The 26,025-nt window shown below is 48.0% G+C and overlaps 1 protein-coding gene across 1 annotated transcript in view; it reads right to left on the reverse strand.

Annotated features, from left to right (window-relative positions):
• Positions 1–256: 256 nt before the first annotated feature.
• Positions 257–26,025, reverse strand: part of LOC121543370 (potassium voltage-gated channel subfamily C member 2) — an 84,733-nt gene continuing 58,964 nt past the window's right edge. The window contains 4 exon segments of the mRNA XM_045216481.1: positions 257–2,751; positions 6,619–6,795; positions 7,901–8,149; positions 8,152–8,836. Of these exon segments, the coding sequence (XP_045072416.1) occupies positions 2,693–2,751; positions 6,619–6,795; positions 7,901–8,149; positions 8,152–8,836 (1,170 nt within the window). The 3' untranslated portion in view covers positions 257–2,692.

The following is a 26,025-nucleotide window of genomic DNA, read 5'->3' on the forward strand; positions in this document are numbered from 1 at the left end:
TCACAACCACCGCTATCATTATAGTTAACCATAGGCCGTATGAGTACGGGGTGAAGATGGATCCTTCTTCATTTCGTCAACAGCGTAAAATGGTGTAGCTTGATCGAAGACAATTACAATACAATTACCTGTGTGAGACTGAAGGGTCTTATAAAAAAGGATGTACCTTAGTTGGATAAGCGCGGTACTATAGCCGTTCCTCTATCAAAGACATCACTTGTCGTGCATTTGTGTGAAGAAAATAAACAACAATGGCTTAAAAGATAAATATGTTTATGTGATTTTCTCACAATGGCATTTAATTTTACACATCGCTTTGAACGTGATATATGTTGTCATCTTGTTTTATAATTAGTTTTTTTCTTTTAGCATGCACTTCAGAATGCCAACAAATGGCTCCACAAATACAGACTTCAAACTAGAACTGTCCTCACATTAAAACATACAGAACATGAATCTGGATCAAGCCCAAGTGACAGTTGTGGACGTAATGGAGAGAAACACAGCGTTGGGCTACCATGACTTTCACAAGTAAACCAAGCAATGGAGTCCACAAGAGACACAAAAAGACATGTCCTTGATTAAAAAAATAAACACATTTAAAATCACTTTTGTCATAGAATAGATACTGAACGGTGCCCGTTGACATCTCAAAGAGTTAAGCAGTAAGGTACTACACAGAGTGCGTTGTTGTGTGGGGGCAGGTGTCTTCACTGTTCAGGTCACAGTATTCTAATCCCTCAATCACTGATGGTCAAAATCAACCCTCACTATCAAGTAAATGGAGGGACGCTAATTTCTTGTCACAGGTAGCTAAAATCACAGTGTGAATCGGTACCTTTTTGTTTGGGATCGTTATTGCAAATTGTATCTGATTGTTGGGTTATGGTGTCCAGGATAACACATCTCTACTTGGCCCATTAAGCTTCCTCGTTCTATGTGTTCAACCTAGCTGGAAGAGTGAAAATAGTTTCTTACAGATCTTCATTTTTCTGGCTTACAACTGCATGTTGTATAGATCATACCCTGGAGTTCAAAACACACAGCATGTAAACACACACCAGAGCAATGAAATCGAATCCACCAAAACGTCTAAGGGAAACAAAAGCATTGATGAAACCATATGTCACATTTATTCAACTTATCGCACGTTATTCTCTCTATACTGTATATTAAGCAGAATTCATATATTGATACACTTCATTTTTAGAACATATAGTGCTTCAACTGATGCATCTTAATAACACTTATTGCGAGGAGGGATACCATGGAGAGTGATTGATATGGACGTCGAAGCATGACCCTTTTACCTGGCTCACAGGAGCTTCTTGACCCATGTGCTGTATCATGTTATTATTTACAAATACAATATCTGAATAAAGTAGCTAGCCTCGTCTTCCAAGAGGGGTCCTTAAAAAAAAGAAAATAATTTGTAACTTTTTTTCTTGTGGCAGTTTTATGCTTCAGTCGGTATCCATGACATTGAGAATCTGGGAAAAAGACAACGTTCCGAACGTTCCCTGTCCCATCTATTCCCAGAATTCCAATTGATCTCAGTCTTGGACAGTTCCTATTTTCCCAGGCAGCGTCATTGGACCGGACGCTTGTCAGTCATCAATCCGTCACCGCTGTGAGTGTTCTGGTTGGTTCAAGTCCTTGAGTTACACTGTGGGACCAAATAGGATCCACACACCAATAGGTCTTGTTAATCCACTGATTGGCTGATGACTGCCGTCATTCCAATAGGACACGTAAATGGCTAAACAGAATGTAAAGCAGGTCACATCTCTAAATATCAGAAATGTGTCTCTCTAATAATAATAATAATCTACAGTCATTGTAGCAATAACCACATGCATATTCATGCTATTTTTGTGTACAGTTATTTGCTTCTCATTTACAGTTTATATGTAAAGATTAATATATACAAATCGATGGCATTCTATGAAGTCATAATTGTAAACGCTCAATCAATGCACAGTATTGCAATGGGAGGGGGGTGATTCAATAATTATTTTTATATGGAAATATGGAAAGCGCTGGTCGTGAGCTTTTTGTTTAATTAGGAGACAGTATGTGTGTTCAGCAAGTGTGAGATGCGTCTGACTATGTGCCAGTTGCTTAGCAACCTTCCTGCTACTAGTATAGACAAAAGATTGGGTGAGGCACATTGCTGAATGGTAATGTCCTCTGTCATGCGGCACACCTGTTAGCATCGGCAACAATTTATGTGCGTAGTAAACTCTCTCATCAATAATGAATTACATCGCTATTAATAAAATCAAGTCTCCGGTTTGATAGGACCATTAAAGGCATTCCTGCTGTCTGGTAAATAATATACAGAAATGTGTGTGTGTGTGTGTCTAATGTGTGTGTAAGTGTGTGTCTAATGTGTGTGTGTGTCTGTGTGTAATGTGGTGTGTGTGCACGCGTGTCAAATATTTGTGTGTGTGTGTGAGTGCACATGCACGCATGTGTGTATAAAGCCATGAGTCATGATGAGGAGGGGGTGCCGATGTATTTCCGTGACTACAATTGTTGAATTACCCCCTTCTGCACACACACTGAAACAAAAGGCCATTAGCCGGAGGTGACCACCAGGGATAAGCAGCACAGTGTTCAGCAGGCAGCTCACATGCCATTCAGAATGACAATGTTACCTTTCCGCCAGGGCTCTGCCTTCCCCCAGCCATTAAAGAATGCTGCTCTCTGCTTGCGTGAAACCAGTAAAGACAATCTCTTTGCAGTTATCTGTGAGCAAATAATATCAGAGAGACTTCAGCTTGGCAACACAGTGATTGACAGTTAAATAAGAACACAGTACAAAAATTGAAACAGCAGCAAACCAGCCCACATGCAGAGAAAACTGAAAACCAGTGTTGTGTATTTTATGTTGTGTGTTCCCCAGGTGGAGGCCAGTGGCACGATGCAGACACACAGGTCCTGTGCACATTCCCACGGCCCAGGCCCACAGTTTTTAACCTCCCTTTTCTTTAGATTGTATCTCTCTTTCTCTCTTTCTCGCCACACCGCTGGCAGATGATAACACAGGATGATCCATGCAAACAGGATGACCAGGCCCAGCCAGAGGCAGGTGAGAGTGACAGGGTGGCAGGTGAGAGCGACAGGGTGGCAGGTGAGAGCGACAGGGAGGCAGGTGAGAGCGACAGGGTGGCAGGTGCGTGCATGTGAATCAAGACAAAGTCCATGACAAGTTCTCCCAACCCCCCCACAAAATAACGTGACAGAAAAAAGACAACATCACATTCACGTGAGGCTCAAATGAAATGACATATTTCTCTTCTTCTCTTTTTAATGGAAGCACGTATTTTCTAAGTATCTAAATATAGCAACATGTTAATCTCCCTGATTAGGAATACGTATCTACTAAATGTTGTGGCTGCTACTTTTAGAGCCACCATTCAAGAGTCCTTTTATTGCCATTATTAAAGTACAACGATACCGAAGTAATGGGAATTCAAAGTGACTCACAGCTAAGCTACTTTAGGGGTGGTCACCACATCTACAGTTCAAAGCAACATTTGTATGGAAGAGGAGAAGGGCAGGGTTAGTCTGTGGTTGAAACCATTAAGATTAGTCTCTAAAGTAGCTAACAATATTCACAGTCTATTATATGATGCCAGGATGCTACAGGGAGCTAACGCCTATGAAGCTGGCTTCTGTTGGGTGTTTTGGGGGGTGGGGTGGGGCGGGGGGTGCTCAGATGGAAGGCAAGCCTCGCTCTGGGCCGGGCCTCATTGGACGGAGGGTATTGGGGAGCGGGAGGGCCTCTGCGGGCAGGGTGAGCCGTAGGGCGAGGTCACTGGAGACAGCCTCAGGGCGTTACCAGCCAAGCCCGCTGTGTTGTTTAAGCTTGGGGATTTCTCACAGCCTTCCGATGAGCGGGCGAGGGTTCAGGAACGGGACATGAACATACACAGGCACGCGGTCAAGTATTCCAAGTCCAAGCCAGCCAAGTGAACGGAACAAGACAGGAGACAGGAGTGAGACAGAGCAACAGTACATACACACAGTGATTCATGCACATGTATTTTCTCACGACACAGGTTAGACGGCAAATGTCCATTTAATTGAATATGTTGACAGGACTATTCTTTAATTACTGAATGTCTCATATAATGGCATCATTACTACGTTTTGTCACACAATTTATTCAAGCAATAATCTCTTACAAATATGTTCATATTTCAATTGCTAATTCAAGTGTTTTTTTTTATATATCAGGCAAAAAATTGCTTTTCATTCAGGAGCTCTAGCATTTGTGTCGATGTCTACGAAAATCGCTGAAGTAAAGCCAGCATAAAAAACACAGGGCGTGCAAATGTAAAATAACAGTGTTTAAATGTAAAGCGCGTTGTCGATGAGTATGATAATTGTGGAAATGACGTAATGATAGCGGGCAAGAGAACGACGGTGATGAGACTGTAATAATGACTGTAATGACTGAAAGTAATAAGGGAAATATCACACTATCCTTATATGGCCTGATCAGCAGGTGGTGCGGGCCAACTGAATGTACATTCATTTATATCAGTTGTCCTTTTAAAATGTCCAGACGCCAGTGAGAAACAAACAAACGGCAAACCAGCCAGACCGTTAACAGAGCTGGCCAATCAGCTGGCACAAAGACAGAGGGAGAGTAAGAAAGACAAGCTAATTGAATTGTAGCATCATTAGCATACTGTAGATGGATCCATTTGTTTTAACGTTTACTCAAAAGGGACGGCGCGCAAATGAGGCCGCTTCAGAACCAGCCGAGCTGGCAGAACAAAGGGCAGCTTCAGCCTGTGCCGACAGGTAGCGCTGGGGACTAGAAAGGACCCCATGTTTTATGCATGAACCGCCGCACTACTGCGACCGCCACCGCTGACTGAGAAGGCTGAGACGAGGGCACAGCTGGACGCCCGCCTCGTGGCACCCAACTGTTCCACGGCCCATGATGATGCGTAGTCACCATGTGGTGGGTATGGGTCCGGGCGGTGGGAGGCCCAGGCTTGTCTCATGCCTGGCAGACTGCCTCAAGACCCAGGTTGGCTGTTAGCATGGCACAGCACTGTCCCGGTCCCCACGTGGGGGGCTGTGAGGTTTATGAACTGGTACGCCAGAGAGATTTATTGACTGGCTTTGTGTGTGAGTGTGTCCATGTGATGATTGAGTTAAACAGGAGCACTATCTATGCAGACATCAGAGCTGCTTTAAGTCAATGTCAAATCAATTAATCAACCATAACAATTTGAACCATAGAATTAATCATAATAAGAAAATACTTCTGGAACAGTTCAAAGTGTACTATACTAATAATGCAATAATTAACATGAACCCAAAATGACAGTTATAACCCTGCCATTCTACAATTACACACAGGGGAGTGGGTTGACTGCCAGACCCTACAGCATGAGATTTAGATTGCCTTCTGGAGAGGCAGTTCACTTCTGATAAGAGGCAATCAGCCAAAGCGTAACGGAGTTCCATATTACAGTGTAGAATAGATGAACACAGCATTAACTGCTCAAGATGACAGAGATAAAGCTTGGGAATTAAGACAGTGAAGTACAATTTAGGCCTAAACGTTCACCAGGCCCAAAAGTTAATTTCTCATTCCAACAAAATGGTCCTTTTGTGTCCTTTTGAAGACACTATGCAGTATGGTTGTGAATTCTAACGCAACACAGGCAGCACCTGTACAAACAGCAGGTCATTCTAACGCAACACAGGCAGCAGGTCATTCTAACACAACACAGGCAGCAGGTCATTCTAACACAACACAGGCAGCAGGTCATTCTAACACAACACAGGCAGCACCTGTATAAACAGCAGGTCATGACCTCATAAACGACCTTGATTCTATTCCTATTATTTCTGTTTGTCTAGTGTCTAGTACTGCACTGTGTGGTGTTCTTTAGCCTACATTTCAGTGACGGCATTTAGCATGCCTTTCAAAAGAGAGAAGGCTTATCGCGCACTTTGTCTGCTCTGTCTGGGGCGGCAGATGGATACTAACTTTATGATGACCTTTAGGGCACAGTGGTGGGCGGACTGGGTCGCCACACAACATGACCTTTCCACAGACACACTACAGGACTGTGCCACTACAACATCCCCCTATAGCCTCAGGCTGGATTACATTAGCAGACGAGGGCCTCTCTGTTTTCCTCTACTTCCCTGGAAGAAATTCAACATACAGTATGTGCAGATGCAGGAAGGAGACTTTTCGTGGATCATCCAAGCGTTGAGGGGTGAGTAGTGTAAACTGGATGTAGCAGTAGGTCTCCCTTATCACACTAGCTAGACTTGTGGATTACGTTTAGTGGCGGTGTTTTAGTGACCAATACCATAAATTAAGCCCCACAGCCTTGAATGAGCAGTGACATAAACGCCTAAGTGATTTCGTTATGAATCACCATTAATGAATGATGATTTATGAATTCCCAATAAAGATGTAACAATGAATAATGGATAAATGTCAGGGAGGAATATGACATTGACATCTGCCATGCCTTTCAAAACCAAACAAAAGCCATGAGAATGGACACTTCCATGGTAACGGGTACTGATGCACATGCATAAGGATCCTGATCCAGAGGGACGGTGCAGTACCTGTTTTCCTGATCCCACCGTCGGCAGGGCAGGTGTAGTCACTGGCAGCCAGCAGGAAGCACGTCCCCCCACTCCTCCGCTCTTGCTCTGGGGTGCTGGACCTGCGCATGGGAACCCTCTCCTCTGTGCTGGGGGACATGGTGACATCACTGCCTCCACTGCAGTCCCCTGACAGTACTGGTGACCGCAGGGAGAGAGGAGGAGGAAGAGGTGGAGGAGGAGGAGGAGGGGTTAAGGGTGGTGGGGGGAAGAGGGGGCGAGAAAAAGGAGGGTCAAGGGATCGAATCAGGACACACATCAAACAGCCTCCCACATTAAGAGCGCTTGCCAAATGCCATGAGGACCAGGCGCGCTGGGGGACAGGGGTCAAAGGTAAAATAGACAGGACCCCAATCGATGGTCTCACCGCACCTAGTGTCTGCCTATAAAAGAGCTTGCCAAAAGCCAAAACTAAATAGGCTTAAATGTATCATTACTCACATCTTATAATGAAAAAGCTTAATTAGAATTCATCTATTTAAAAAAATCAATTTTGAATTCAACATGTCATTTGATTGCACACAGCATATTAAGAATAAATAGCCAATGCTATTGTCTGCGTTTCAAATTACACCCCCAAAAGAAAAAATGATCATGCTGGCTTCTCAACAGATTTAATATGTGTTTGAATACATTTATTAAAGCATGGCTAGTTCTGAACTTATTAAATGTTAATATTTCACATCTAATAAAGCAACATATTGCAAAGAAACCAGAGCATGTGCATACCCTGAGGAAATTCTGGATTATACTGTAGTTAAAAGAAACCAAGGAGACAGGGGTCATCACTAATTTCCATCAATATCAGAGTGATTTACAGATGAACGCCTACATGGGAAAAACGGGCCTGTACAGTCAAGTCACAAATGAACAATCCCTACTTTAAAACCTCAAGCGTCAAATGCTTTTTATGTTTTCGTCCAAAATCTTATTAGTGAAGAATTATTTCACAGCAATCATTCTCATCTTTGACCCATCAATTCCTTTCACATCATTCTCTTATCTCCGTGGCAACTGGAGGATAGCTGTGACTGCGCGGCAGAAGTGCTAAATGTTCTATGGGCGTTCTATCAGCGGCGGTAGAGTCTCTCAAGGGGGTCTGTTAAATGGCCGCCGTTTCCACCTGAATGAGATCCCTTATAGATTCCCCCATTTCCCTCCCCTTCTGTCTATACATGGATAACCTCTAGCCCACTGACAAATTCCACCTTAAGATACAATGGAGGAGTGCTAGCGGTCTCACCTGATTGGTTGCGCTCCAGCACCCTGCTCCCCTTTGTGTTGCAGAGGTCCCCCTGGGGGCTGTTGCAGGTGGTGTTGAGGTCTACCTTGAGGCAGGTTGGGGATCCCCCCAGTGCGGCCTGGGGGATGTGCCTCTTCCTCTTCTTGGGAAGCTTCTGCTTAGCCATGGCCAGCGAGTAGTACATCCCAAAGTTATTGACGATGACGGGCACAGGCATGGCTATCGTCAGCACGCCGCCAGGCGCACAGCGCCCACCAGCATGCCCGACCACGTCTGCGGGTACATGTCACCGTAACCCAGCGTGGTCATGGTGACCACGGCCCACCAGAAGCCGATGGGGATGTTCTTGAACATGGTGTGTTCGCCAGCCGTGGGGTCATTGGGGTTGGCGCCGATGCGCTCGGCATAGTAGATCGCGGTGGCGAAGATGAGCACGCCCAGGGCGAGGAAGATGATGAGGAGGAGGAACTCGTTGGTGCTGGCCTTCAAGGTGTGACCCAGCACCCGCAGCCCCACGAAGTGACGCGTCAGCTTGAAGATACGCAGGATCCTGACAAACCTTACCACTCTGAGGAAGCCTAAGACGTCCTTAGCTGCTTTAGACGACAGCCCGCTCAAGCCTACCTCCAGGTAGAAAGGCAGGATAGCAACAAAGTCGATTATGTTGAGCAGGCTCTTGACAAACTCCAGCTTGTCTGGGCTGAAGATGACACGCACCATGAACTCCAGGGTGAACCAAAGCACGCAGACACCCTCCACGTAAGTGAGCGCCAGGTCCGTCTCGATGATGTAATCAGGACCCAGGTCCGGCAGGCTGCCGTTGAGCACCGCCTCAGACTTGTTGATGATGGTGATGGTGTTGAATGCCTCATGGGTCTCCAGGCAGAAGGTGGTGATCGAGACCAGGATGAAGAACAAGGAGGCAAAGGCCACAAACTGGAGAAGAGGAGATGAGAGAAGGAGACAGAGAGAGAGAGAGAGAGAGAGAGAGAGAGAGAGAGAGAGAGAGAGAGAGAGAGAGAGAGAGAGAGAGAGAGAGAGAGAGAGAGAGAGAGAGAGAGAGAGAGAGAGAGAGAGAAAAAGAGCGAGAGAAAGAGAGAAAGAGAGAAAGAGAGAAAGAGAGCGAGAGCGAGAGAAAGAGAGAAAGAGAGAGAGAGAGAGAAAGAGAGAGAGAGACAGAGAGAGAGAAAGAAAGTAAGAAAGGTGAGAGAGAGAGAGAGAGAGAGAGAGAGAGAGAGAGAGAGAGAGAGAGAGAGAGAGAGAGAGAGAGAGAGAGAGAGAGAGAGAGAGAGAGAGAGAGAGAGAGAGAGAGAGAGAGAGAGAGAGAGAGAGAAAGAGAGAGAGAGACAGAGAGAGAGAGAGAGAGAGAGAGAGAGAGAGAGAGAGAGAGAGAGAGAGAGAGAGAGAGAGAGAGCGAGAGAGAGAAAGAGATGGGGGGAATTAGAGATAATTTTGAATGTCAAACAGCTCATAAAGCTCAATACATACAATCTGGATAACCTTCTATTTACTAATTTATTTATTCACTCATCACATAGAGAGAGAGACAGGGAGAAGAGAGAGAGAGAGAGAGAGAGAGAGAGAGAGAGAGAGAGAGAGAGAGAGAGAGAGAGAGAGAGAGAGAGAAAGAAAGAAAGAAAGAAAGAAAGAAAGAAAGAAAGAAAGAAAGAAAGAAAGAAAGAAAGAAAGAAAGAAAGAAAGAAAGAAAGAAAGAAAGAAAGAAAGAAAGAAAGAGAGGGAGGGAGAACCATAGCAACGTTAATTAACATAACCTTCATCAAATAGAATACACTCCAGAGAGACAGAGTGTGCAATCTTTAGTACTAGAAATAAACAAACAGCTATTCACCCAACCAGTGGCTCACTGGGACGTGGCCTGGCAGTCTTAATGCAGTTAAACCCTCTGACTGGCCCTCTCATTCCCTCAAACCTATCGGTGAAGGTTCATTGATGCAGAAGGGCTTACAGTATTCAAGTCTTAAAAAACGTTCAGTCACTGTTCTAAAGTGTGTTGGAATGAATGAGGTGTCATCCTTTTGAGTGGATGAGGAAATATCTGTCCAGTCTCCTTGCTCTGTGGTAGGCTGGTAGTGGGTACCAGTCTGTTCCTGCCATCATACCACAACTTTTGGTTTGCAGAACTGTATGGAGTAGATAAGAGCTCAAACAGATAAAGGATCAGGCTGGCATCTTGTTCAGCACATGTGAGTCACAAAATGTGACAAGTATATTTCTAAAAAGCCATATACAAAAAACTAATACTTGATTGATGGATCTCATTGGCTGCGTTTAAACAAGCAGCACAATTCTGATCTTTCCACCCCCCACTATTTGGTCTTTTGACCAATCACATCAGATCTTTTTTCACATCAGATCTTTTTCAGAGCTGATCTGGTTGGTCATAAGACACCAATTAGTATGTAAACGCAGCCCTTGTCCTCAACATTACAGATTTTCAATCCAGCCCCAATGACTGAGTATAAAGCAGTACAGAATTGTGTCGTTCTACACAGCACAAGATCACATCCTCTGTGTAATGGACTCAGACTACCTCTTCAGGTCAGTTCAGATTGTCTCTCGACAACTAGTCTGTACACATTGCTTTAGATGAGCAGAGTGGCACAGGGGAATTCAGCTTATAGGCTTGTCAATAACAGATATTTCAGTTGAATGTAGCTAAAGGCAATAATTACAAGAGGAAAACCTTAAAGTATATTATTTTCTAATACGATATTGACCAAAGAAAACTGCCATGTGGTGAATGTCAACCGCATATTAGTCCAGAAAACCCCCTAAATAATAAAGCAATTGTGTGATTTTTACCAAAATATCGATGCAGAGAGAGAGAGACAGTGACAGAGACAGACACAGAAGGATATATATTCCTAAGAATATGAGTCACCTTTTAATTAAACAGCAGCTGTTGGTGAGACAACATGAAGGTTCTTTAATCAGTCTCTCTGTCTACTGTCTATACCTCTGTTTCAGTCTTCACTAGCTGAAATCTCTCAAAACATACTAAGAGCACTGGATCAGATATGATGTGTTAGATAGATCAGAATGTGCTCTGGTCAGAGACTCCTCTTGGAGATGATTGTTTGGTACTTTGACTTGACAAGTTATCATAGCTACTTTACAAACACAAGAGTCTACCAGCAATATGTAGTCCCCTGTACATGTGAAAATACAGCATCAACGACACGTGAAGAAGTCAAGGAAAGTAATCTAAATGACATACTGTAGTGTAATCCAGGTTCGTGTCATAATTCAAACAGAATGGATGCCAGTTCACATTCCAGTGACAAACGCTACAACCAAATCAAGCTGTTGAGTGAACAGTCCACACATAGAGAGCTTACCCTGCTAACCCCAGGCCTCTCCTGTTGGCTTTGACCTGTAATCATCATCCCCTCCCCCAACTAAAACCATCCTGTCTGTCTGTCTGTCTGTTGATGCTTAGCAGGGAGGATAGGTCACCTCTGGAGCCGGTCTTTCCCTGTACTGTCCCCCTCCTCTGTGCTCGGCTTCCCAGGACTGTACTGTCCCCTCCTCTGTGCTCGGCTTCCCAGGACTGTAAGCATATGGCAAACCATAGGCAGTAGGACTCCCTCCCTTTGGCCAGAGACAGACTCTGTAGTAGTCTGTTAGCAACAATTGTTTCAGCATAGAATTAGGAATTAGAATCCTAATTGAATAGGATCTCTATGTGTTTCAGACTCTTCTCCATAGTCTGGGGTTTCCCATTCATCTAGGAGAGGCACTTCAAACAACAATTTCTTGAATTCTGATTTTACATTTCCAATTGTTTTCTGTATTTCATCTTTTCATGCAATAATTTCCCCCCAATTGCACTCAATTGAAGACACATTCTTTAAGGTTGGGGCAATAACCTATTGGTAAGGTAACACTGATATAGTTTCCCCAGGCCACAGTTCAGTCTCTGAGCACAGTGCCCCCACGGCAAAGTCAAGCAGAGACAGGGACGACTAAAAAGCCCTCATCGGTCCTATTCATTAACCCCTGGGTCTAGTTTACTGACCAACGCCCTGTCTTTATGGATGCGCCAGAGGAAGGGGGAGGCGACAGGGGGATTGATCCGGATTTCATTGGGACTATGTTGTACAGCCTCACAATGGCTGTGTCCCAAATGGCACCCTATTCCCTACATAGCGCACTACTTTTGACCAGACCCCGATGGGTCCTGGTTAGAATTAGTGCACTAAATAGGGAATAGCATGCCATTTAGGACGTACCCACAGAGTGACATCACATTTGTTGGCCCTGTGAGAATCTAAATGAAATAGCGTGTATAAATGTGAAGGTGAGTGGCAGAGCTTGTGACCTTTCTGGTTCACATGCCTCCCTATCCATGTTTTTATGACTATGTGAAATATTCAATGAATTAGTGGATTCTTTAGTGGAGGTGTCACGTCTCCTCCCGTTGCTCCCCTCCGGAATGGAAACCCAACGCACCCTAATCACCTCCAGCGCACCTGCACCACATAATCTCATCACCACCCCTATATAGCCCTGGACTGTTCAGTGTTGTGTTGTGTGTGATTGTTAGTGTCATGTCGTGTACTCGCTCTTTGTTGTTCTCTTGCTCAGTGTTAAGTAAACCTTTACATTGTTGATTCCTGCGCCTGCGTCCTACCTCTTCGTATCCTCAGTACTCGTCACAGAATCACACACCTCACGAAGATGGATGCATCAGGTAATCCTCCTGGAGTTTCCCAGCACCTCGACCAGCACCAGCAGCAGATTGCCCAGCTGAACACCTCCATGCAGAAAGTGCTCCAAACGCTGCATAAACTGACCATCGCTCCGGTTCCACCTCAGGGAGTGGTGAGTGCACCTAGTCCACCTCCTTCTGTGCTATCACCAACGTCTGAGGGACCCCTGCTACAGGTTTCTAGAGGCTTCCTGCTACAGGTTTCACTGTATCTGGCGCGTCAGCGTGGGGCATCTCCATCGGACCAAGCCAGGATAGCGCTGGTGATTTCGCTACTGAGCTTTCACACGGTGACGGCGTCTTCTGGCTGGAATGAGCGTGCTCTGCGCACGGCCTTCAGGAGAGGCTTACGGGAGGACATTACGACGGAACTCGCAAGTCGGGACGATGAGATGGACCTTGATACCCTCATCGCCACGTCCATTCGTCTCAACGACATGTTGAGAGACCGACAGCGTTCCCAACACAACAATTTCTTACTCGCTTTCAGTTTATTCTGTCTTACCGCCCAGGATCTCAGAATGTGAAGGCCGACGCACTCTCCAGGATGCACAATACCGGAGAAAGGAAGGATCGGGGGGATCCTGCCTCCATCTCTCATCGTGGCACCTGTCGTTTGGGATGTGGACGAAGACATCCGCCTGGCGGCTCAGGAGGACCCAGCGCCTGCCAACGACCCTCCGGGGCGTGTGTATGTACCCACCAGGGTCCATGACCACCTGCTGATCTGGGCGCACACCACCCTTATGGCAGGGCACTCCGGTATGATACGCACCCTACATTCTCTCTCACAAAAATACTGGTGGCCCACCTTGGCTACTGATGTCTCCCGCTATATCAACTCCTGTTCCATATGTGCCCAAACGAAGACACCTCGGAACGCCCCGGCAGGCAAACTAGTTCCTCTCCCAGTGCCTCAGCGACCTTGGTCACACCTGTCCATAGACTTTGTCACTGACCTCCCACGTTCTGATGGCTTCACCACAGTCCTGGTGGTCGTAGATCGGTTCTCCAAATCATGCCGTTTTTTGCCACTAACTGGTCTTCCTTCTGCTCTCCAGGTCGCTGAGGTCCTGTTCCAACAGGTCTTCCGGCATTATGGACTTCCGGAGGACATCTTCTTGGACCGTGGCCCCCAATTCCCCTCCCGAGTGTGGAAGGCTTTCCTGGAGAAGATTGGGGCAGCCTCCCTTCCGGGTATAGGCCTCAGTTGAATGGGCAGGTGGAGCGCATGAACCAGGAGCTGGGTAGGTTTCTTCGTTGCCACTGTCAGGACCAGCAGGGTGAGTGGGCGAGGTTTCTTCCCTGGGCAGAATATGCCTAGAACTCCCTCTGTAACGATCCCGGCAGTCTGAGTCGGGTCCTGTCTGGTGACTAGTTTTTCTGTTCGTGATCTCCAGTTTCCCGAGGGTTCGGGAACGCTCCGGGGAGCTCTTTTGATTTCCGCACCTGTATCCCATCAGCAATCTGCACACCTGGTCCTGATCATCACCCTTCTTAGGCTCTGGCCTAACATCCAGTTCCTGCCGGATCGTTAGCCATGAACAGTAGGTTTACCAGAGTATCAGTCTTAGAGCCTAGCGTTAGTTTTGTTGTTTTTGCACCTTGTTGGTTTGTTGCTTACTCACCCCCGTTTTGTTCCATCTGCAGTCACCCGTCCGGAACCTTCATCCAACCTCTGCCTGGTGGTGGCGGCTGCCGACCCAGGATGGGATCAACCACTGCACCCCCAACAACTAATCAACGCCGCCCGCTCTGTTCCCTGGATTATTCAGCATCACTATTGAACTTGTAAATAAACACTCACCTTCGTTTCACTTACCTTGTCCTGGTCTGCTTCTGGGTTCTGGCTTAGCAACTCGTGACAGAACGATCCGGCCAGAAATGAACCCAGCGGACCTGGACTCTGTTCGCCATGCCATTAACCAGCAGGAGAAGATGTTGGGCCATCATAGCACGGTACTACAGGAGATCGCGTTGTCAGTTCGGAACCTTTCTACCGGGTCTGACGGAGGTCCAGAACCAACGCAAGTGTCCGGTGGAAGATCCACTACCGGTTTCACCCATCTCGCCTGCCGCTTCTGAAGCTGTGTCCTTCCGTGAGCCCAAGGTTCCGACACCGGATAAATATGCGGGGAGCTGGGAAGATGCCGTTCCTTCCTTATGCAGTGTGGATTAGTGTTCGATCTACAGCCCTACTCTTATGCCACAGACAAGGCTAGGATAGCCTTTGTGATTGAGTTGCTGCGTGGTCGGGCGCTGGAGTGGGCTTCAGCCGTTTGGGAACGACAGGATCCCTGCATGGCTTCATACCAGGGGTTCACGGCCGAGATGAGAAGCTCTTCGACCATTCCGTCCGAGGGAGGGACGCAGCTAGGCGCCTGTTTTCGCTTCGCCAAGGAACTCGCAGCGTGGCCGACTTCGTGATCGAGTTCAAGACGTTGGCTGTGGAGAGTGGGTTGAATGAGGAGGCTCTGCAAGCGGCCTTTTACCAGGGTCTGTCGGAGCAGCTCAAGGATGAGTTGATCTCCTATCCGGAGTCTAGTGACCTGGACAGCTTGGTAGCCTTGTCTATTCGGGTGGATAATCGAGTCCGAGAGCGAAGGAGGGAGAAGCAATGGGCTCCGTCCAACCGATCAGCTTCTCAGGTTCCAGTCGGGTCGTCAAACTGCGCGGCTCGCTAAAGTTGGGAGGACTTTTAGCGAGCCAGTTTCGACCTCTCAATACCTCTGTCAGACCCCGTTTCCCGGCTACCCTTATGAACAGGAATCAGAGCTTAGCGATTAACGCTTTTATCGATTCAGGTGCCGATGGAAGCTTTCTAGATGCCGAGTTGGTGGAACAGCTGGGGCTTTCCAAGGAGCAATTGCCGGAAGCCATTGAAGCTACCACTCTGGACGGCAGTAGTCTGGCACGTATCACGATGAGGACTGAACCGGTTAAGATGCGGTTGTCGGGGAATCATTCTGAGATGATTTCATTCTTCATTCTGCCGTCTTCCCAGGTTCCTCTGGTCCTTGGATACCCCTGGCTGAAGGAACACAATCCCACGTTCGATTGGGTGACGGGCAAGGTAACGAGTTGGAGCCTTGATTGTCATGCTAACTGTCTCAAGACTGCCTGCCCCCATTCGGTTCCCAGTCAGGTGATTGAGGCTAAACCCCCAGATTTGTCCCTGGTTCCCGAGACATATCACGATTTGGGGGAAGTTTTCAGTAAGCAGAAGGCTCTGTCACTCCCTCCCCACCGACCATATGATTGTGCCATCAACCTGTTCCCTGGAGCTGTCTACCCCAAGGGAAGGTTATACAGTATCTCCCGACCTGAACGTGAGGCGTTGGAGACCTACATCAAGGAGTCCCTAGCTGCTGGTCTCGTTCGTCCCTCGTCATCACCCCTGGGGGCAGGATTCTTCTTTGTGGGTAAGAAGGATGGCTCTCTTCGACCGTGTATTGATTATCGGGGGTTGAATGACATCACGGTCAAGAACAAGTATCCCCTGCCCTTGATGAGTTCTGCCTTCGACTCCTTACAGGGTGCTACGGTGTTCACCAAGCTAGACCTACGCAATGCGTATCACATGGTCCGGATCAGAGAGGGGGACGAGTGGTTGACGGGTTTCAATACACCGATGGGTCACTCGAGTATCAGGTGATGCCGTTTGGACTGACCAATGCTCCAGCGGTATTCCAGAGTATGGTGAACGACGTCCTGAGAGATATGATCGGTCTCTTTGTGTTTGTTTACCTGGATGACATTCTGATCTTCTCGAAGGAACCTTCCGACCACGTCCAGCATGTCCGGCAGGTTCTGCAGCGATTGTTGGAGAATCGCCTGTTCGTGAAGGCCGAGAAGTGCGAGTTTCACGCCCACACGACATCCTTTCTCGGGTACATCATCTCCAGGGGAGAGATTAGGATGGACCAGGAGAAGGTTAGAGCGGTTCTGGAATGGGCCCAGCCCGGTGCGAGATTGCAGCTCCAGAGATTTTTGGGGTTTGCGAATTTCTACCGCAGATTCATCCGGGATTACAGCCGTGTGGCCGCTCCGTTAACTGCCTTGACTTCCAGTATCAGGACCTTCAAGTGGAATCCGGAGGCGGATCGAGCGTTTCTGGATTTGAAGAGGCGATTCACCAACGCACCGATTCTCTCTCAACCGGACACGGCCCGTCAGTTCGTGCCGTTGAAGTGGACGCGTCTGATGTGGGAGTTGGCGCCATCCTGTCGCAGCGATGCTCCACGGACAGTAAACTCCATCCCTGCGCCTACTACTCTCGTCGCCTTTCGCCTGCGGAGAGGAATTACGATGTGGGTAACCGGGAGCTTCTCGCGGTGAAACTTGCCTTGGAGGAGTGGCGCCACTGGTTGGAGGGGGCGGAGCAACCGTTTATTGTCTGGACTGACCACAAGAATCTTGCTTACGTGCAATCAGCAAACGTCTCAACTCCCGTCAGGCCAGGTGGGCGTTGTTTTTCGGACGATTCAAGTTTTCCCTGACGTTCCGACCTGGATCTAAGAACGGCAAGGCGGACGCCTTGTCCCGGATGTTCTCCAAGACGGAGGAGAGTGGGTCCAAGACCGAGACAATTCTCCCCCGGAACTGCGTCGTGGGAGCAGTTACGTGGAAGATTGAGGAGGAGGTGCTGGCGGCCCTTCGGACTCAGCCCGGTCCCGTAACGGTCCACCCGGTCGGTTGTTTGTGCCTGAGTCGGTTCGTCCTGCTGTCCTCAAATGGTCCCACGCCAGCAAGATGGCTTGTCACCCTGGCGTGGCTCGGACAATGGCGTTTCTTCGCAGACGCTTTTTGGTGGCCTGCCATGGCCGAGGATACTCGGGGTTATGTTGCGGCCTGTCCAGTGTGTGCGCAGAATAAGAGTACCAATCGGCCCAGCTCTGGACTACTTCACCCCCTTCCTATTCCCCGGCGACCATGGTCGCATCTGGCCCTGGACTTTGTCACTGGGTTGCCCGCTTCTGAGGGGAACACGGTCGTTCTGACTATCGTGGACAGATTCAGCAAGTTCGCCCACTTTGTGCCTATTGCCAAGCTTCCCTCTGCCTCGGAGACGTCCGAGATCCTGGTTAGGGAGGTTTTCAGGGTCCACGGGTTGCCCAGTGATATCGTTTCCGACCGTGGCCCTCAGTTTACCTCTGCTGTCTGGAAGTCCTTCTGTTTGGCCATTGGAGCTACAGTCAGTCTCACATCTGGTTTTCACCCCCAATCTAATGGTCAGGCGGAGAGAGCCAACCAGAAGATGGAATCCACGCTACGCTGTCTGGCCTCTTCCAACCCCACCTCCTGGGTCTCTCAGTTGCCTTGGGTTGAGTATGCCCACAATACTCTCCCCTACATCTGCCACTGGGATGTCTCCCTTCCAGTGCCTGTATGGCTACCAACCTCCCTTGTTCCCTTCTCAGGAGAAGGAGCTCTCAGTGCCTTCTGTTCAGGTCCATATTCGTCGTTGCCACCGGACCTGGCATCGGGCCAGAAAAGCACTCCTTAGAGTTTCGGACCGGTATCAGCTCCAGGCGAATCGTCGCCGGATCCCCGCTCCCACCTACACCATCGGAGATAGGGTCTGGTTGGCCACACGGGATCTTCCTTTACGGACTGAGTCTAGGAAGTTGTTACCGAAGTTCATTGGTCCGTTTGTGGTGGAGAAGGTGATCAATCCGGTGGCAGTTCGACTCAAACTCCCGAGGACGCTCAGAGTCCATCCCACCTTTCATGTCTCCTGCCTCAAGCCTGTTTTCCTCAGTCCTCTGTTGCCTCCTCCGCCTCCTCCTCCTCCTCCTCGGATGATCGGAGGTGGTCCTGCCTACACGGTGCGTCGCATCATGGATTCCAGACGGCGGGGCCGGGGTTTCCAGTATCTCGTGGACTGGGAGGGTATGGTCCTGAAGAGAGGAGTTGGATTCCGCGGCGACAGGTCCTAGATGCTGACCTCATCAGTGACTTCTACCGCCTCCATCCTGGCGCTCCGGGAGTCCGCCCGGTGGCGTTCGTCGGAGGGGGTACTGTAACGATCCCGGCAGTCTGAGTCGGGTCCTGTCTGGTGACTAGTTTTTCTGTTCGTGATCTCCAGTTTCCCGAGGGTTCGGGAACGCTCCGGGGAGCTCTTTTGATTTCCGCACCTGTATCCCATCAGCAATCTGCACACCTGGTCCTGATCATCACCCTTCTTAGGCTCTGGCCTAACATCCAGTTCCTGCCGGATCGTTAGCCATGAACAGTAGGTTTACCAGAGTATCAGTCTTAGAGCCTAGCGTTAGTTTTGTTGTTTTTGCACCTTGTTGGTTTGTTGCTTACTCACCCCCGTTTTGTTCCATCTGCAGTCACCCGTCCGGAACCTTCATCCAACCTCTGCCTGGTGGTCGGCGGCTGCCGACCCAGGATGGGATCAACCACTGCACCCCCAACAACTAATCAACGCCGCCCGCTCTGTTCCCTGGATTATTCAGCATCACTATTGAACTTGTAAATAAACACTCACCTTCGTTTCACTTACCTTGTCCTGGTCTGCTTCTGGGTTCTGGCTTAGCAACTCGTGACACCCTCGTTCACTCATCCATGGGGCTCACTCCCTTCCAGTGCGTTCTGGGGTACCAGCCGGCCCCCTTGGACACCTAGCCAGACTGATGCGCCCGCTGTCGACAAGTGGTTCCGCAGGGCCGGACAGGTCTGGGACGCCGTCCATCTCCAGAGGGCCATTCGTCGGCAGAAAGACCAAGCCGACCGCCACCGCAGTGAGGTGATCGTGTCTGGCTGTCCACAAAAAACCTCCCTCTCCACCTGCCCTGCAAGAAACTGAGCCCCCGGTTTGTGGGGCCATTTAAGGTCCTCCGGCGGATAAATGAGGTATCGTACCGGCTGCTCCTTCCCCCTCACTACCATGTCTCACCCACTTTTCTTGTGTCTCTCCTCAGGCCGGTGTTTCCTGGTCCTCTGGCCGATGCCGTCCCCCAGGGTACGCCCCCAGCCCCTGGACATTGATGGGAGTCCGGCGAATGCGGTGAAGGACCTGCTGGACTCCAGGTTCCGTGGGGGACGGCTCCATTACCTGGTGGACTGGGAGCGGTATGGTCCTGAGGAGAAGAGCTGGGTTCCGGCTGGGGACATTCTGGACCCCAACCTAATTCTGGACTTCCACCGTCGCCGCCCTGACCAGCCCGCTCCTCGTCCTCGGGGTCGTCCTCCTGGCTGGCGATGTCCTGCGGCGGGAGCCGCACGTTCGGGGTGGGGTACTGTCACGTCTCCTCCTGTTGCTCCCCTCCGGCGCTCTGATTCGCCGGTCTACTGAGCCACCGGTCTGAGCGCACCACCTCGGCAACACCGGAATGGAAACCCAACGCACCCTAATCACCTCCAGCGCACCTGCACCTCATCTCATCACCACCCCTATATAGCCCTGGAGTGTTCAGTGTTGTGATTGTTAGTGTCATGTCGTGTACTCGCTCTTTGTTGTTCTCTTGCTCAGTGTTAAGTAAACCTTTACATTGTTGATTCCTGCGTCAATACTTGTCACAGGAGGGCTTTCAGCTTTGCCCTTTAAAGTAGCCAATATATGTACGAATGTCAACAGCATGGTCTGATTTAATTGGGACTATGTTGTAAAGCCACACAATTGTTACGTCCCAAATGGCACCCTATTCCCTAGATAGTGCACTACCAGAAATGCATACAATTCAAAACAAGGGTGAAGAGTGTGAAACCACTTCCTCTGAGCTCTGGGAGAGCTGGAGGGAGGAGAGGAGCAAATTTTACACCTCTCTGGACCCAGCTACATTTGCACACACTCTACACATCTGGTCAAACAGACTGAAGTTTGTCTGCCAAGGAAATTAATTTCTGAGTGCAACAGGTCTGGCTGTTTTGAGCTCAAGTCAAAACCAAGTGGTGCTATATTCGTCCCAAATGGCATGCTATTCCCTATTTAGTGCACTACTTTTGACCTGAGCCCGATGGGCCCTGGTTAAAACTAGTGCACTAAATAGGGAATAGCGTGCCATTTGGGACGAATATAGCACCACTTGGTTTTGACATGAGCTCAAAACAGCCAGACCTGTTGCACTCAGAAACCCAGCCTATGACTCATGCGGTCTCAGAACGTCATTCTGCACTCCTGAAGTGTATCCGTGCATTTACCCTGGCAGTCACTGGTTGCATGCAGCCTTCACATGTATTATACATGTGTCTTTTCCAGCACGTGACTTTATTTTATTCATTCATCTTCTGTATTTTTTTCACCAGGAGGACAAGTTCTAAAAAGGCAGCAGGCATCAGGCAACTGAGAGAAACTATAAATTAAAGCCCCTGAATTTACTTTGCAAAGTTAACAAGCATTCGTTGTTACAGAACCGAGGTACTAGCTATTTAATAATGGATCTTTAGAGTGAGCCAAGTGAATATTCAAGGCCGCAACAGAACAGAACATGAAATCGTGAAGCACATTTACCATTGTGAAGTTGGAGGCAGGCAAGGGAGCCATAGGATGGACAGAAGCTCAGTTGTTTTGTGATTTACTGTGTGCCGCCTCGCCATCTGTTCAAGACAACGTCTTTACTTTCCAGAGCTTCACAAGAGGCTTCTCAAAATGGCACCTTTTTCTACTGCATCTGTTTTAACGTAATATTGAGCAGTGAAGACAGATTCATAACCCACTTCCCTTTAACCACAATCTTGTGCAACTTAAACACCTGTTAACCACTTTGACCAGAAAAACTCTCTGGTGGTATCAACAACAGCCGGGTTAAGTGAGGAAACAAGTCCACAAAATGGGGAATATCCTCCTTTTAAAGTAACAACCTTACTAATAAAATCGAATGTATCTTGTCTCTGGCGTCTATAACTCATACTCTTTCTCTCTCTCCTGCCGTTCTCATGAACACAAAACAACAAGACTGACGGCCCATGATGCTTCCTTCCTTCACTCCTTCCTGCCTGCCTGCCTGCCTGCCTGCCTTCCTTCCTTCCTTCCTTCCTTCCTTCCTTCCTTCCTTCCTTCCCTCCCATGATGCTTCCTTCCTTCCCTTCTTCCCATAATGCTTCCTTCCTTCCCATGATGCTTCCTTCCTTCCCTTCTTCCCATGATGCTTCCTTCCTTCCCTCCTTCCTTCCTGCCTGCCTTCCTTCCTTCTTTCCCTCCCATGATGCTTCCTTCCCTCCTTCCTTCCTTCCTGCCTGCCTGCCTGCCTTCCTTCCTTCCTTCCTTCCTTCCTTCCTTCCTTCCTTCCTTCCTTCCTTCCTTCCTTCCTTCCTTCCTTCCTTCCCTCCCTCCCATGATGCTTCCTTCCTTCCCTTCTTCCCATGATGCTTCCTTCCTTCCCATGATGCTTCCTTCCTTCCTTCCCTTCTTTCCATGATGCTTCCTTCCTTCCTTCTCTTCTTCCCATGATGCTTCTTTCCTTCCTTTCCATGATGCTGTGAAGAATAATGGCAACTGTCATTTCACGCTGTGGTGTCATTGTCTCGAATACACATGCACACATCATTGACAGAGATGGGATATATTATATAGTCTTCCCAGCTTCTGTTGAATAATACATGCCTGTCTCCCCCCTGATGACCTGTAACAACTGAATCATGTCATATAACAGAGAGGGGCTGACGTAGACACACAGAACACACACATCGGAAGGCAGACATAATGCACACATACACACGCACTGCACTCTCTTGCCACACACACACACACACACACACACACACACACACACACACACACACACGTTATGTATGACAGGCATTAACATGCAAAAAAAGAGAGAGATGCTGCTTTCCATTCCATCTGATTTAAACACTCTGCACACACTTGGCATGCCTAATGAGTTTAGGGAGCGTTAGCATGTGGAAAGCACACCTCCATAAAATTCCTACTTTGAGGTGAGTGGAGGTTCGGCGCCGTCACCTCCTGGGTGAGTGTTTGGCCCAATGCATAATTTAGCCACAATGCTCGCTCCCCGCACTGAAAAAAGTTCCCTTCCTCTTAAGGCCTCCGTAGGAGCCTGATCCAATCAGAGGGCTCCATCAGCCAACCCAAACATTTGATGAGAAGCAATCGCATGCCCTGGCAGAGAAGACTGGGCGAGACGGGCCCTCTTGATAAGATTAATCACTGCACTTTGCCCGGGCGCCTCTGCCGCGTCTGTCGCCTCCTGGACCTACGCATGTTCACAGATCATAGCAGAGAGTTGAGGAAAGGGCCAGACGACACAGTTCGATCAAACCATCTCCCCACAGATTAGGTTAGCCACTTTGACTAGCGAGCTGAGAGGAGAGCCAAGCTGCATCCCAAATGGCACCCTATTCCCTACATAGTGTACTCCTTTTGACCAGAGCCCTATAGGAGGCACTAAATGCCCTATGGGCCCTGGTCAAAAGTAGTGCACTACTTAGTGAATAGGGTGCCATTTGGGATGCAGTCCCAGTCCAGCCTACAGACACTGGAGTTATGTGACTGAGCTGCAGCCGTAACGGATACCATGAGAGCTTTTACGAGGAGTTGGGGAGGAAAAATACAATCTTACAGTAGGACATGTTGTTGATACTGTATAGACATCCTGGATACAATTTCTACTGGATGCAACCCCATACAATTGAGCTATAACGTTACCATAGGGTGTTTATGAGAACACATGCATTCAAACCATGGTCTGTGTGCTCCAAGCTAGCTAACCCGGTGAGCTAAAGCCATAGGCATTCGCTTGGGGAGCTAATACGAGTCTTCAGGTATCCGGCAAGGTCATTCGTCATGTGTGGTTCACCAAACCCCTGTTACACTTACAGTCAGTGGAGGCAAAAACCAGACGGATCCATCTCAGCCTGGAAACAGAACGTCCATCTTGGCTCCAATTCCACACACATTGCTTCGACTGCTGGCACAACAACAGACGTGAATGGGCAAACCCTGGCGTCAGTCCATCAGAAGAAAAACCCGATCAGGCAACTACTCCTCTGCTATCCGTTTCATCAACAGCCCGACACATTCGACCAATCAGCGGGCCCATTAGCCCTACCTCCTCTGGACACCCATAATCTGTAGGAGACGTAGGTTGCATCCCAAATGGCACCCTATTCCCTAGTCAAAAGTAGTGCACTATATAGGGTGTAGGGTGCCATTAGGGACGCAGCCGTAGAGCTCTGTAGCTCCTCCAACCATGGGGAGTCCAACTCCTGCCTATGAGCCTACCCATACTGCCCTGGCTTAGCAACCAAAAGCCCCATCCAGCACTGAGCCTTGGTGACGTCATCTAACACCGAGGGGACCCCAGAGGTTTCCGACAAGAACATGGAATGTTTTCAAAAACCCTGCTTTCCACCCCAGGGGGACATTGTTTATCTCCTGCTTTCTACCCCAGTGGGGAGATTGTTAATCTCCTAAAATTAGTACTGTTGCACACAGACCCCCTCATCAAACATGCCATATGGACCATAGAGTATGATGGTATTGTCATGTAGTCTGTATGGTTTCAGCTGAATTTGTTAAGACAAAGGATAACAAGTCAAGAGAGGGATGATTGGTATCACAAGCGCACCACCAAGCATACTAATACTTAATAAGAGAGGGATGATTGGTAGCACTAGCCCACCAAGCATACTAATACTTAATAAGAGAGGGATGATTGGTAGCACTAGCCCACCACCAAGCATAATAATACTTAATAAGAGAGGGATGATTGGTAGCACTAGCCCACCAAGGATTCTAATACTTAATAAGAGAGGGATGATTGGTAGCACTAACCCACCAAGCATAATAATACTTAATAAGAGAGGGATGATTGGTAACACTAGCCCACCACCAAGCATACTAATACTTAAAAAGAGAGGGATGATTAGTAGCACTAGCCCACCACCAAGCATACTAATACTTAATAAGAGAGGGATGATTGGTAGCACTAGCCCACCACCAAGCATACTAATACTTAATAAGAGAGGGATGATTGGTAGCACTAGCCCACCACCAAGCATACTAATACTTAACAAGAGAGGGATGATTGGTAGCACTAGCCCACCAAGCATACTAATACTTAATAAGAGAGGGATGATTGGTAGCACTAGCCCACCACCAAGCATATTAATACTTAATAAGAGAGGGATGATTGGTAGCACTAGCCCACCACCAAGCATAATAATACTTAATAAGAGAGGGATGATTGGTAGCAATAGCCCATCACCAAGCATACTAATACTTAATACGAGAGGGATGATTGGTAGCACTAGCCCACCACCCAGCATACTAATACTTAACAATAGAGGGATGATTGGTAGCACTAGCCCACCACCAAGCATACTAATACTTAATAAGAGAGGGATGATTGGTAGCACTAGCCCACCACCAAGCATACTAATACTTAACAAGAGAGGGATGATTGGTAGCACTAGACCACCAAGCATACTAATACTTAACAAGAGTGGGATGATTGGTAGCACTAGCCCACCAAGCATACTAATACTTAATAAGAGAGGGATGATTGGTAGCACTAGCCCACCACCAAGCATACTAATACTTAATAAGAGAGGGATGATTGGTAGCACTAGCCCACCACCAAGCATACTAATACTTAACAAGAGAGGGATGATTGGTAGCACTAGCCCACCAAGCATACTAATACTTAATAAGAGAGGGATGATTGGTAGCACTAGCCCACCACCAAGCATATTAATACTTAATAAGAGAGGGATGATTGGTAGCACTAGCCCACCACCAAGCATAATAATACTTAATAAGAGAGGGATGATTGGTAGCAATAGCCCATCACCAAGCATACTAATACTTAATACGAGAGGGATGATTGGTAGCACTAGCCCACCACCCAGCATACTAATACTTAACAATAGAGGGATGATTGGTAGCACTAGCCCACCACCAAGCATACTAATACTTAATAAGAGAGGGATGATTGGTAGCACTAGCCCACCACCAAGCATACTAATACTTAACAAGAGAGGGATGATTGGTAGCACTAGACCACCAAGCATACTAATACTTAACAAGAGTGGGATGATTGGTAGCACTAGCCCACCAAGCATACTAATACTTAATAAGAGAGGGATGATTGGAAGCACTAGCCCACCAAGCATACTAATAGTTAATAAGAGAGGGATGATTGGTAGCACTAGCCCACCACAAAGCATACTAATACTTAATAAGAGAGGGATGATTGATAGCACTAGCCCACCAAGCATACTAATACTTAATAAGAGAGGGATGATTGGTAGCACTAGCCCACCACAAAGCATACTAATACTTAACAAGAGAGGGATGATTGGTAGCACTAGCCCACCAAGCATACTAATACTTAACAAGAGAGGGATGATTGGTAGCACTAGCCCACCACCAAGCATACTAATACTTAATAAGAGAGGGATGATTGGTAGCACTAGCCCACCA

Source organism: Coregonus clupeaformis, unplaced genomic scaffold (genome assembly GCF_020615455.1).
Source record: "Coregonus clupeaformis isolate EN_2021a unplaced genomic scaffold, ASM2061545v1 scaf0720, whole genome shotgun sequence".
Lineage (NCBI taxonomy): Eukaryota > Metazoa > Chordata > Actinopteri > Salmoniformes > Salmonidae > Coregonus > Coregonus clupeaformis.